Here is a 13,144-nt window from a genome sequence, read left to right as displayed (position 1 = left end):
TTACTCTGAGGAGTCTATAAAGTATATTCCAAGGGCCCCAATGCTGAGCGCAAAGACTAACACCACCTGAGGAGACAAAGACAAAAGAGAAATTAGTTTAATACACTGACAATCAAAAGTTTTCTGAGTTTACTTTACAATGTACCTTATAGTAAACAAAACCTTTATTCTGTTAGGGTGAACACAATGGGCAAAACAAGTTATAGTTTTTGTAATTAATCTGTGACTAGCATCCTGTAGGTTGCAGAAGAGTGGGCATTTTTTTTAAACGTGCGCATAATATTGAATGCTCCTGTCAGCAAATACAGCCTATTAAATACAGAGAGTGGGAAGTCGAACTACCACAATAGTGAGCAAAGAATGGACACCCATTTGTAATCTCAACTGTACAAAGGAGTAACAACGATGTGCTTGGGGAGTGTTGAGTGGAAGTGCTTAGAGAGGACCACAGTTATCATATGTGTTGACATGCAACCCTCAACTTCTCCATTGACTACGCTATGTTGATGCATGCATTGTGTGAGATAGTGACCCTGCTGGGCTGTGGTCTGTATAATGTTTCCATGACTATATACTGTATGCGAATGGTGAAGTAAAGTAAAGTTAAGTAAGGCCACTTCAAGCAACACCTGAGCCCAGCATTTTCGTTAAATAAATCGTGTAGAGGGTCTAAAAAGCTAATCGTTTAAATGATTAAGAAAATAACCAAGGGGAGTGTTATCATTACACTTGTTTATGAACTAATCTAAATTAGCACCCACAATGTAGGCCACTCGCTTTCAGAAAACTGCTTAAGTAATGTAAAACATTCCCCCTCTGAACATTAGTACAGGAAGACTTCACACACTGTCCTTTAAAAACTCAGTGCTAGCACAAAATGTAGTCAATCCAAATAAAGAGAATACATTTTAATAATGCAATACTATCAATAGTACAGTGGGAAAAAAATGTAAATATGTGCCACAATGATTGAGCACATTCAAACATCGCAATCATCACCACTTTCAATATAATTATCATCTTTGCAACAGCTGACCGACGTAGCGATGCACAATAGTTCTTCCCCTGCAATATTTTTTCCCATTCAGCCATCACACAATGGGAGCCCAGTGCGCCTGATTATTTTGCCATTCATTATTGATGATGGGAGCTTGATTACTTTCATCTGATGGTCCCTCGGATTGATCCCATTGTGACTGAGGTATTAAGTAAACACCCCCATCCCCTTGCATTTTTAATGGTTTGCCGCTTGAATGGTGGGCGATTGCAATCCTAGTTTTTTGAAAAGGCTAGAATAACCTTACAAGTCAAAGACATCAATGATGTTCCACACAAAGGAGAAGGAGGAGATGGCTCCAGTTGAAACTCTATGATAACATCAGACTTTTTAAATGGGAAGGGAAGCAGTTAACTGGAAGGAGTTATCTGATCTTAGCATTGGCCTGTTGTCTATACAGGAAGTAAAAAAAATGTACCATACGATGTCTAAGAATAATCCTAATAGAGGGCTTAAAGTGAGATAGTATTATCTACGAATCTCCGACCTAACTGTCTCTGGTTGGTGTTGCATTGTGGGTAATGCAGGCATCCAGTCAAGGGAGAATAAAAAAGATGATATCTGTGGTTCTGCTAAATCGATTTTGAGACTGTCCATCAGGATTCTGACAGTGTTATAGGAGTGCAAGGCTAAATCGCAGTAATGTTTGAATGCTAAATAACAAAAATAAAAAATGCAACACAACCAGATGAGTTGACATCAGCAAATCTTGACTATATGCATGTGTGAATGCTTTGACACAAATACTGTACATTAAGTAGGTGCGTGAACAGCGACATTTCTAGGTAACTGGTTTTTGCTTCTACTGTTTGCGGAAGACGCAGATTCATGTACTGTATGTTGAGAAGGAGAAGAGATTTGGAGAAAGCAGAATCATGACTGAGGAGTGGTCGGTTGCTGAAAAGCTGAGCAGCCCTGCGATGAGCTGAGGAGATAAGAAGCGTCATCAACTTAAACTGACCCAGTTATTCATCTGTGAATGCCCGTCCACCCCATCCCCCTCCCCATCCTTTCTCTCTCTCTCTATCTCTCTCTCTCTCTCTCTCTCCACACAATGTCTACAAGGGCTAGCTGCCGACCTCAAACCCACACTCTACCCAAGACAACCAACCGAGCAGCCCGCCACGGCAAATCAGGACCAATGTAGTAACACTCGGGGGAAACCTACACGAATGGTGATGGCAGAGGGGCTTTCCCTTTCTCTCTGCCCACTAAAGAAAGTGAGAAATTAGAAAAAAAATGGAAGCTCCAGCCGCAGTAATAGAAGGATTGCTAGTAGTAGGCTAGTCGCTGCTTCTGTAGTAGTTGCAACATAATCTAATGAGGCTGTTGTAGATGCATATTTTGGTGATTCACATGCGATGAGGTGGCATGAGCGAGTCACATTAGTTAGCAATGCACTGGAATAGCATCATGTCATCGGCATTATGTCAGAGACGCCGCATTCGGACTCGATCTTTATGTCCTTCTCTTTAAAAGCCGTGTAGGTTTTCATTGGCGTATCCCTTTCTGGATTTTACATCCAAATTTAAATCTGTCAGATGTTTTCCCGAGTGGCACTTCAGCGAGCAAACTGGAAGTGTAAGAGGGTAGTTAGAAATGTTGTGTGTGTGTGTGTGTGTGTGTGTGTGTGTGTGTGTGTGTGTGTGTGTGTGTGTGTGTGTGTGTGTGTGTGTGTGTGTGTGTGTGTGTGTGTGTGTGTGTGTGTGTGTGTGTGTGTGTGTGTGTGTGTGTGTGTGTGTGTGTGTGTGTGTGTGTGTGTGTGTGTGTGTGTGTGTGTGTGTGTGTGTGTGTGTGTGTGTGTGTGTGCACTTCAATATGTGTGCAGGTTTCAGGTTCCAGCGCTGCCAGTGGGCTATAGAGGTGGCAGCTCTCACATAACACCAATGGAACTGTTAACACATAATAAGGCTAACTTACATGTAAACACATATGCGACTCAAACGCTTTCAGTTTGTTCGGCATCCCTAAGAATCTCGAGGAGCTCATAGGTGGCTTGACTGTGAAGGCAATAAGAAGTGCCCTAAAACTGAGCCAGTATTTTTACACAAGACCACCTTACCCTCCAACAGGGATCCTGCCTAATGGCTTGCTCTGTCCCCGGAGTGCACCCTGTGACAGGGAGAGGGAGCAGGGCCTCGCAGGCAGGTGATGTGGGTTGACATTGTACAGAATAATCGCTTCACATTAAGGCCAAATACCCAGGTCAAGAGAGCGGTGACTCCCTGTCTACTCGGCAATTCAGTTCAAGATGAAGGACTGAGTTTTATATGTCCTATTCCAATATTTAAATGATATTCATAAGATGCTAAAAAGGGACATCTACCTTGTTGTATACAGTATAAAACAAATGTGGCACCCCCTTCATGCACTAACCTAAGCCTAGTGAATCCAATGATTTGGTTGGTTCGGGGAAGAAAAAGGATTACATCATAATGTTGTTTTATAGGGTCAGCTAAAGACGAGATGATTGTTGTCAAAATTGCATGTACCCCTATGGCACATACAAACATATTTTAAAGTCTATGTTGCCATTGGTTTATATAACATTGTTGGAAGATTAACAGCCTTTGAAAAGTAAAATAAAAAATGAAATAATAATCACTTACTCCCTGTGAAAAAAAAAGCATGTTATGACATTAAAATATTTCTTGTCCATTTTGTTATTCATCTAAACAAGCCTCACTGGTTTAAAATCCATTCATCCAAGGTTAAGAGAAACCCACTGTATATACAATTTCAACTTTCTTCCATGTTCAATTGGCCAATAACACCCTGGCCTATTGTACAAGTAAGAAAGTTGCAATCTTCGGTCTGAAGCTATTTTAGTCAATTTATTAAATAAAAGAAACCACTTGTGCAATATACAATCCCAAGCCTAGGGCTAAGGAGGCAGCTCCATTTTCAGCTGATTTGCATTCTATTATTACAAGAGCTTCTAGAGGTCGACATCAAAGGCAGGAAAGTAAATATCCCTACGGGTAGTGTAGAAAGGTGAGGAATGAGAGGAAATCTGAACTACAATATTGTTTCTTTGTTTTCTTGCTGTCCAACATGAAAACAATATACTCCAATCCAAATGGGTTCCCCAAGATTACAGGAGTGGGAATCCTTGGTGGGGAGTCAAGAATGGCCGGCGCGGTACAGTGTGGCATCAGGTTAAGCTTGTTCATTAATCCGGCATGGCTCGCCCGGTTAGCCAGAGAGAGAGGAGCTCCAAAATGTGCGATTGATGCTTTAGCCAGCACGGATTTGAGAGGTTTGAAGCCAAAGCAAAGCTCCCCGCCAGACCAGCGCAGGCCTACTGTTTCTGTTTTCATTTGGCTTTAATCCCTAATCATAAAACATCTGCCTTTTTACAGCGGATTGCACACAGAACGGAAGTCAGTACATATTTGGGCTGCGGGATTCTCGCTTAAATGTGAATCACGATTTATCTCCTGAAGAATTGATATCACTTTAATGCATAGGGGAATATGAGCGAGAGGATCATCATCATTTAGGAATGAGATCGCATAGATATATGAATCAAGATCCCGATTTTTTTCTTGCGATTAATTGTGCAGCCCTAGGACATATTCATTCCTATTCGATGCACAGTCTCCCGGATTAATTCACATTCAGTCAGTGGAACAGGAAAACAGATGCAACTACACATCATTCTCTGCAATCATCAAATTGTCACACTGTTTGCACTGCAGAGCAAACATTTGCATTCAACACAAGTGTTTGCTTTCATAATACTTCCGACATAATCAGACGTGTCTAGCGTCAATATCTCCCTAGACTCCCAAGGGAAAGGGATCATATGTCAGTGCATGAGGTGGAAGTATGAGCCGTGCACTGGGGGAATGTGGACAAATGAAACCCTCCATTAAACTTTTATATTATACATCCATACATCAGCACGCTTCGTGATCTTCCCTTTCCCCTCTGCCTCAAATGGCAAGGGGCTCTGGGGAAGGGGGAAGCGGGGGGGCGGGGGGGGGGGGGTACGGTGGTGTTGGTATGATCTGACATTCTGTCAGAAAAACATACTTTGTATTCCAGTCACGCACCGCATAACTCAACCCGGACTACTTATTTTCACTGTGCGCCTGAGCCGATGTATCACAGGCATACTAATTCATATCGGTGCATTCTTACCAGTTGGAGAAGAACTACCACACATGGATAGCTTTGTAATGTCAATGGTGATTAATATTAAATGGAGCCACACACAAGGCATTCAGATGTATAGTAGCAAGTAGCAACCAGTAGCTACGTATATGTGATTTTTCTAAATGCAGTCAGACAATCTTTTGCACAAATTTACATAAAAGAAAATGAATATTAAAAGACATTTTAGAGATTTGGTTCTGAGGCAACCTTGACCAAAGACAATCTGATCTCAGACTAACAGAAACCAGGAAAGTTCACATCATACTGTCCAACATCTAGTCTCCTGATAGCTGTGTCTCTGAAAAGACTTTCCAATGACATGAACCTCCATTACAATTGCGCTCTCCTATTCAAATTTGGTATCAAATTATTTTCTATTTTTATTTTAAGGGAACAAGTGAAAAACAAGAAGATACAATAATTTCGCATGTTTGACTTTCCACAGAACAGGGCCAATTATACACAGACTTTGAATATTTGCCAAGGACAAATACAGGCAGGATTCAAGCTGAAGCCTTAATAAGTGGTGCACTGGTGGGTGTCTGTGTTGTTTTAATCATCCAAATCCACTGTCGACTCACAGGCAGTCTAGTGGGGGAAGAGTGTAGGATCAAAGCAATTTAACAGAAATAAGCTGTAGTATGAACTAGACTTATTTAATTCAATATTTACAGTAAACACTATAGTAGAATTTCAGAAATGTTTAGTCCATAGGGCCTGATACAGCTAAATCTGTCTGTAATCCTTTTGAGAGGCTGCTAAACAATTGAGTTTTGTTATTTGTATTGTCCGCTTCGTGTGGAGGGGGGTGGAGGGGGGGGGGGAAGATGTATGCTATCCATCTTTTCTATGTTGATATCTCCTCCCGCCCGACACCCCCTCAGCTAGAGCTCCTTTTGTGTTGCCATGCAGTCACTGTCTCTGGGGTTTACAGACCGGCTGAATAGACGATTGAAGGAAGGACGTTTACTCGTCCTTCAAGAATGTGTCACATCTGCTTATTCAATGTGCAGCTAAAGGCTATACGCTTAACAAACCACTGCACCTACACAACTTTTACCTATCGAAGGAATAGAATAAAATATTGAGAGATATTTCAAAATGGAAGAAATGTTTTTCTTCTGTAGTTTAATATGATAATGTGATCGCTGATAACCATCACAATCACTGTCAGAAAATGGCATTGGCTCTGGAAAAGTGTGAAATTGTCTCCTAATTCGGTCAAAACACTACAAGAGCTGGCAGACAATACACTGATTAGTTGATGCTGTTGCTGAAAGCATGACAAATGATTGTGTTGATCACTACAGAAGCGGAGCATCCTCATGTCCCTGTACTCGAGCAACTACAGTAACTTCCTGAAGCTTTCTTTTCTCGCTATCCATATTTAAGTGAAGATGCCATTGATTAAGCTGCGATGGGGCACACACAGCTGCAAATTGTTTGGGATGGTTTGCTGATGAAAATATCTGAGAAATGATGAAACAGTTCAGCAGACACAGAGAATGCAAGGATCCAATCAGGATTCTGTCAGCAGACCGTTAAAGTGATCGTGTGCATTGTGTATTATCATTCATAGCAAAAGAGAGTGAGAAAGCTTCTTATTTATCTGAATCATACATAGCAAAACTTGAGAGGCGATACTACTGTCACTGACTGTGCCTGATCTCAATGTGTGAAAAAACTAATTCATGTTGTGAAATGTAACACTTTCAGAGCGCTGACTCAGTTTAAACTTTGGCAACGTCAACGCGACAATAGCAAACCGACCAGCAACAAACAACAATTAAGCAGGCAAAAGATTGTTCCACAGCGGACACTTTTCTTGCCATTCCCCCACCACATAGATTTGTTTATTGCCCAAATTCTCTAGTAATAGCTCTTTTAATTAGAATGTTTTCTAGTTTCCTTAATCTTACAATAAACATCTTTGTACCGTTGGTTTGAATAAATAATCGACTTTTTTCTTTTTAAATTTTTTTGACATTTACAGTATATAGGAAAGGATTAAACGATAACTTGAGAAATAATCATCAGATAAATCATCAGATTAATCATCAGATTAAAATAAACAAACAATGTAGACCTTCTGTTATGTATGCACTCCTTTAAAACACAATTGTTTAAGAGATTAAAGATACACAAGGAAATTTGCATAGCCACAAATAAGACTGATAAACAAACCACTTAAATTAAGAAGAAAACCAACAATTACAGCGCGTCTTCTAATGTTCAGACAACAGGCATCACACTGCATTATTTATCTCCAAGAAATGACTGGACATAAACCGATGCCGCTTGGCGAGGTCTTAAAAGAAAAAAATGAAATACAATCTCATAAATCAAAGTACACCCAGTGGCGCTGCACCTCTGGAATTGGATCCATTTAACCCCAGTGGCCTCAATGAGACGGATGCCCACATGTTGTCGTCTCACGTAGTAGGCAACAGGGGGGGGCGGGGGGGGGAAAGGTGATTGACGAGGGACAGGGTTGGGGGGGGGGGTCGGTATGAAGGAAAGCCTATCACATCTGACAGCATGACGGCTCCTAAAATGAGCATCTGTCAGAGAGGAGATGATGAGGGGATGTTACAGACGAATGGGACACAACCTGTAGGGGAAAAAAATCTCAAGTGAAAGTTTGACTGCAATGGCATCAATAATTCATGAAAGGAAGATTTTCTATAGGTGGGTGCTGTAAGATGTTCCAAAGTGCCGGCTAAAAACCCCAGAGGTGACAAGAGCTATAAATGTGGAAGCTCCCAATCTATGGGACAAATCCACCTGTAAATATAAGGCTCAGGCCATTGAAGATTTTGATTCACCTCTTTGCACTCGCTTTTAATACAACTGTTGGTGTTTTAATATTCTCATATTTACTGTGTTGTCATTGTGTTTTTATTTTATCATGTTACTTATTTTGTTGTGTTTTGTTGTGTGTTTTTGGGCCTGTTCTTACCGATTGCAATGGGTTATTTGTTTTAAATGTGCTGTAAAAATAGATAATACTTAACTCGACTTGTGCGCTTTATAAGAGATGCGTCATTGCCAAAATTAAACCACTCAAAACAGAAGTGGACTTATGAACCCTTCAAGGTGTGCTATAGTATGCTTCAAGAGAGAAGAAGGGCAGGTCACCCTCACTCTACTAAAGCATCCTGCATCTATAATGGCAGCATTCCCCTAGAGACCAACACCTTGACCGTGACCGTGACCTTGAGTGTTTTTGGAAGAATCCAAGAGGACAAAAGGGAGGAGAGAAGGACACAAAGAACGAGGGAGGAGATGAAAAAAAGAGGGAGGTGAAGATGACAGGAGAGACTATTGGAGAGATACCCCCCCTCTGGGAAATGAGGAGCATTAGGAGGTGGCAGCAAATGGCTTGTGGCAGAGACAGAATGAGAGCAGGAGAGAGAGCGAGAGAGAGAGAGAGAGAGAGATAGAGCAGCTGAAGAGAAAGAGGAGTGGAGGGATGGAGAATATTAGAGCACGTCCTCAAGGCACAGCAAGAGCTTAAATGCCACAGCGTGTTCGCGTCCGTGCTCAACGTCTTCACCTCGACGTGTGTGTGTGTGTGTGTGTGTGTGTGTGTGTGTGTGTGTGTGTGTGTGTGTGTGTGTGTCTTCAACCTCTCCATGTGTTCAAGCTTTTGAGCACGTACGTTTGGTCCCTGAGACAGAAGGGAGGACCCCTACTGGGATTATGCCAGTGTAGAGAAGATGAGACGAGATGCTGACAGTGTTATATGGGAGAAAAATAACTTCAATTCAACCATCACATCTACTATTTTCCAACTGACTTCAATCACACGCGCTTATAATGGTTCATATTGTAAAAAGCAATGCAGAATATCAAATGGGGGGACTTTAGAGAAAGCTGCTGCCAATGTGTATATGCCATGATGTCCATTAAAGCCATACGGTACAAGCTAGAGGGGGCTACATTATTTTTAGCCGAAAATGTTATCCGTTCAGCTGTTCCAGGGACGCTAACTCGGTGGCAAGTTAGCCATGCATTAAAGTTTTAATGTGGGAGTTCAGTTGGAGGCTCAGTGTGACATAACACACCACAGGCTGATGAACTGTGGGTAAAGTGTGGCTTTTTTCGCTGCAGGATTTCACAGGTCCGCAAACTCGTTCCAAAGCCTCTGGGGGTTATAGCTACTGTAGAGAGTGTCAGTGTGTTCGCCTCTGCCCACAACCGAGCCACATAATGAAGGCAGAAAAATTGTATCCAGCACGCCAGGACCAGTTCTTTTGGTTTTAATGCAAGGCCTTTATTATTCCCTCATTTCATAGTAGAAAAGCTAAGGAAATATGCTGGTAAAAGTCAGTAAACACATCACTAGAATATAGTCTTGCTTTACCACTAAACAAGGCCCCCGGATGCACCCCTGCAGGCCTCAGATTGAATCTCAGTCATAGTCTCCTCTCCATTCTTCCCCGCATCTCTACGCTTCATTTAAAAGTCAAATGCTCCCAAAAGCCCTCTCTCTCTCTCTGTCTCTGTCTCTCTCTCTGCAGGGAATCCTTTCAGCCTGACAACATGACACTGAGTGGGGTTGCCAGTCTCAGGTGTTTGTCGACAAAACTAACCCATGAATGAAACAAAGGTCTGCAGGGATTTTTCCTAGGTATTTTTTTTTTCAGGGGCCAATAAAACAATAAAGAATAATATAAAAATAAAAAAACAATAAAGGGTCAAAGCTGCCTACTTGTATACCGTACCCTATACGTCATAGTCATAATCGTAATCATAATTCATAATCAGAGTAATTATACAGAATTTCTTCTCAATCTTTCAATGTATATAGATTTATAAACACCCAGTCAAATTGATATTGTTACTTGATTTTTAATCTAAATATTGTTGGTAATGTAAAATTACGCCATGTATCAACCAATAGTCAGCTTGACATTTACATAACCGGTACAGAACAGTGAAAAATGACCAGTCTATCCAACTCATGAGAAAATAAATAGAAAAGGAAAGTACGCTTTGAGAATACTGAAAGGTTACCTTTAAGTGGCTTACAGTATATTCTCCATCTGGTTTCTGCGGGGTCATAATGTATTCAGGTCACACTACCCTCTGTTGTCTGTGCACCGGTTACTGCCACACATTCCCATTATGTGCCTCTAATAACAGCATAAATCATTCCCTGTCGTGGTTAATGATAATAAAACCTTGTCAGACCCCAACGCCACTGAGATTACAACACATGCACAGCCTTTACTTTGTTCATTTCGTATTGTAGAATTCGGCAGAAGCTTTCATCCTTCTCCGAAACAAAATTGTCTTAGCGCATTTTGGCTGGCGGAGGATCAGCCCCGTGCCCTGCCAAATATGGAATTAAAAAAATAAACAACTTCAATTTCCCCGCCCTTCCCAATAAAGCAAATGGATGGACTACCATATGAATGATAAAACAATATAGCCGAACCACATCCCTGTTTCCCCTTGTTCCAACCCACCCTTATATATCACCAAGAAACCCCCCCCCCCCCCCCCCCATTCCATGCACATAGGTTTAATCACGGAAGAGACGTGGCGGCGGTGACATGATCTTTATCTAATTAAATCAAGGTTTCCTTTAATTTCCCCGAAGGTTAATGAGAAGTTTATCATCCGCGTCAAGGCCCCACTTTCGGCTCCTGATAAGGTAGAAAGAGAGAGAGAGAGAGAGAGAGAGAGAGAGAGAGAGAGAGCTGGCAGCAAGGTTGAAAGATGGGAGTGTAGGATCCGCAGAGAAGTGGAGAAGAAGCATGTTATTAGTATTCTGTGTTTGCTGGCAGTCTGTGTGTAGAGAGTGGAGAGCGGCATCGGAATCTCAGAGTGTGTATCCCTCCTCTGTTTGCTCCCTGCCACATCACATCAGGCGCTACACTACAGCTGTCCGGCTCGCTCGATAAGGTGGGTGGATGCCTGGAACCTGCCACGAATGACCTTAACACGGCTTTAATACCTTCACCTTTTCAACAGGCAGGATGGAAGGGGTTATGGTACACCACTGAAAGCAGTAACCTTCACCAAACAAGCATGTTGTTTAAAGGTGCAATGTGCAGTTTATGGGGAGGGGGATTTGTTTTACAATTGCAGAGCCTGCAGTTCGTTTACCTAGAACATATTTACTCTACATCTCTATGTCTTTACAATCCAAAATTATTTTGAGACACCTGGAACCAGACGTAAGACTAGGACATTTTTGTAAAGAAACTGTGGCCCCTGCTGCCGTAAACAACAACAGTCAAGGCAACTTCAAACAGTGTTTCAGGGAATCAATTATCCCTGTTGGGAAAGTTTATTTATTCAGTTATGAAAATATAGCTTAGGAAACATTCACTTCTCCGACACACCCAAAGTGGCATAGTGCACCTTTAACAGCGAGGAGTTGTATTCTCTCAACTGACATTTAAAACAAAGCCATCATATTGTATATCCATTACAATAATTACTACTTAACAGTGGAACCTCTGTATGCTTTTGTGGTTATGGTGATGAGATATTGCAGGAGAGAGAAAGGGTAATATGCTAATGGCTTCTGTTCCTTTGCCTTTTGGGGTATGCAGTATATATTAGTAATTCCACTTTAGTCATACAGTTATTCTTTCACTTAATAATGGATGTTCTTGCTAGCCAAACAATAGCTAATCCAACTCCGAAAGAGAGAAAAAAGTCAAAGGATTTCATTCGCACATCACAAAAAAGTCAATTAAGAAATGCATTTTTATATCAATAATCAGTAGTAAACAAACTACTATAAATAAATTGGCAGATGCATGATTATTCAATTTAATGATTTTCTCAGTAAACACTTCAACGGAAAAGATCAAGTCAATAAAACTACTGTGTGTTTTTCTCACGGAGCCCTGACCCTTGTTATAGAAAAGACATGGAGCCAGACTCCACTTCAGAGTCAATCAGATGGACCCCTCACCTTTCCTCTGATGACAGTATGCTGCTTTGATTGATTGTTGACATAGCAGCAAACTACGTATCAATATTCAATATCCGGTACACGCTTGTCAGTGAAAAGTTCAGCTACGTGCTGCCTTGGTCCGAAGGCCTTTGTTTCCCCCTGAGAGGGAGGATTTTATTGGTTCAATTTCAGACACAACACAAGCCTTTTACAGTCCACCTCTCCATGGCTCATACATGATTGAACGTGCCAAATAAAGCATGCTGTATACACACATATCCCCAAGCACCTGCATATAATATACATTCCTGGTTTCAAATGGGGTTTGGGGTAAAGCACTTTGGATTGCCTTGTGTCTGGATTGTGCTATATTAAATAGACTTGCCTTGCATTGCCTAAAGCCGTTGTAAGGGTCCAGATAGGAACTAACAAGCATGACATCAGATAACATAGGTTATTTGTTACCTTATTTGGGTTTGCAATGGTACAATCCTCAGTCATCTTTTATAATCAAAATTCACAAAGCCTCCTGAATCTTTCTCTGTAAATCATTTTAATATCCCAATATCACATTGACAACAGTTGCCAATTTCATAAAACAGAAGCACATAAAGAGCAGAATAGTTCAAACAAGTTTTTTTTTTTTAATCATATTAATCTGTGCCAAGATCTAGCAGAGAAACATTGCAAATCAACTATTCCTGTGAGTCTCCGTTCTACCTTTCAGGAGAGATCGGGACGATTAATGAAAACGGTTTGACAAAAGCATCCGTGTTGCTGCATGCCTCAACAATTTCTGATTTGATGAACTGGTCTGAATGGAAGAATTGGCTCGGAATTCAAGCTCATTGTTAAAAGTGGAAAAGAAGATCCGAAGCACCCAGGGATGACAGAGAAAGAGAGACAGAGAAAGAGAGACAGAGAAAGAGAGACAGAGAAAGAGATACAGAGAGAGAGAGAGAGAGAGAGAGAGAGAGAAACAGATACAGACAGAGGCCACAAAGCTC

At 41.3% G+C, this 13,144-nt stretch overlaps 1 protein-coding gene across 1 annotated transcript in view; it reads right to left on the bottom strand.

Annotated features, from left to right (window-relative positions):
- LOC307257150 (calcium-activated potassium channel subunit alpha-1a) overlaps positions 1-13,144 on the bottom strand; it is a gene marked incomplete at both ends in the record, with an annotated part of 133,070 nt that overhangs the window by 73,580 nt on the left and 46,346 nt on the right. The window contains one exon of the mRNA XM_080036293.1: positions 5-66. Coding sequence (XP_079892419.1) covers positions 5-66 — 62 coding nt within the window. The remainder of the gene's footprint in view (positions 1-4; positions 67-13,144) is intronic.

The sequence above is a fragment of the Ammodytes marinus genome, assembly GCF_949987685.1.
Source record: "Ammodytes marinus genome assembly, chromosome: 11".
Classification (NCBI taxonomy): Eukaryota; Metazoa; Chordata; class Actinopteri; order Uranoscopiformes; family Ammodytidae; genus Ammodytes; species Ammodytes marinus.
The sequence above is the reverse complement of the archived record's forward strand: the minus strand, read 5'-3'. Positions and strand labels throughout refer to the sequence as shown.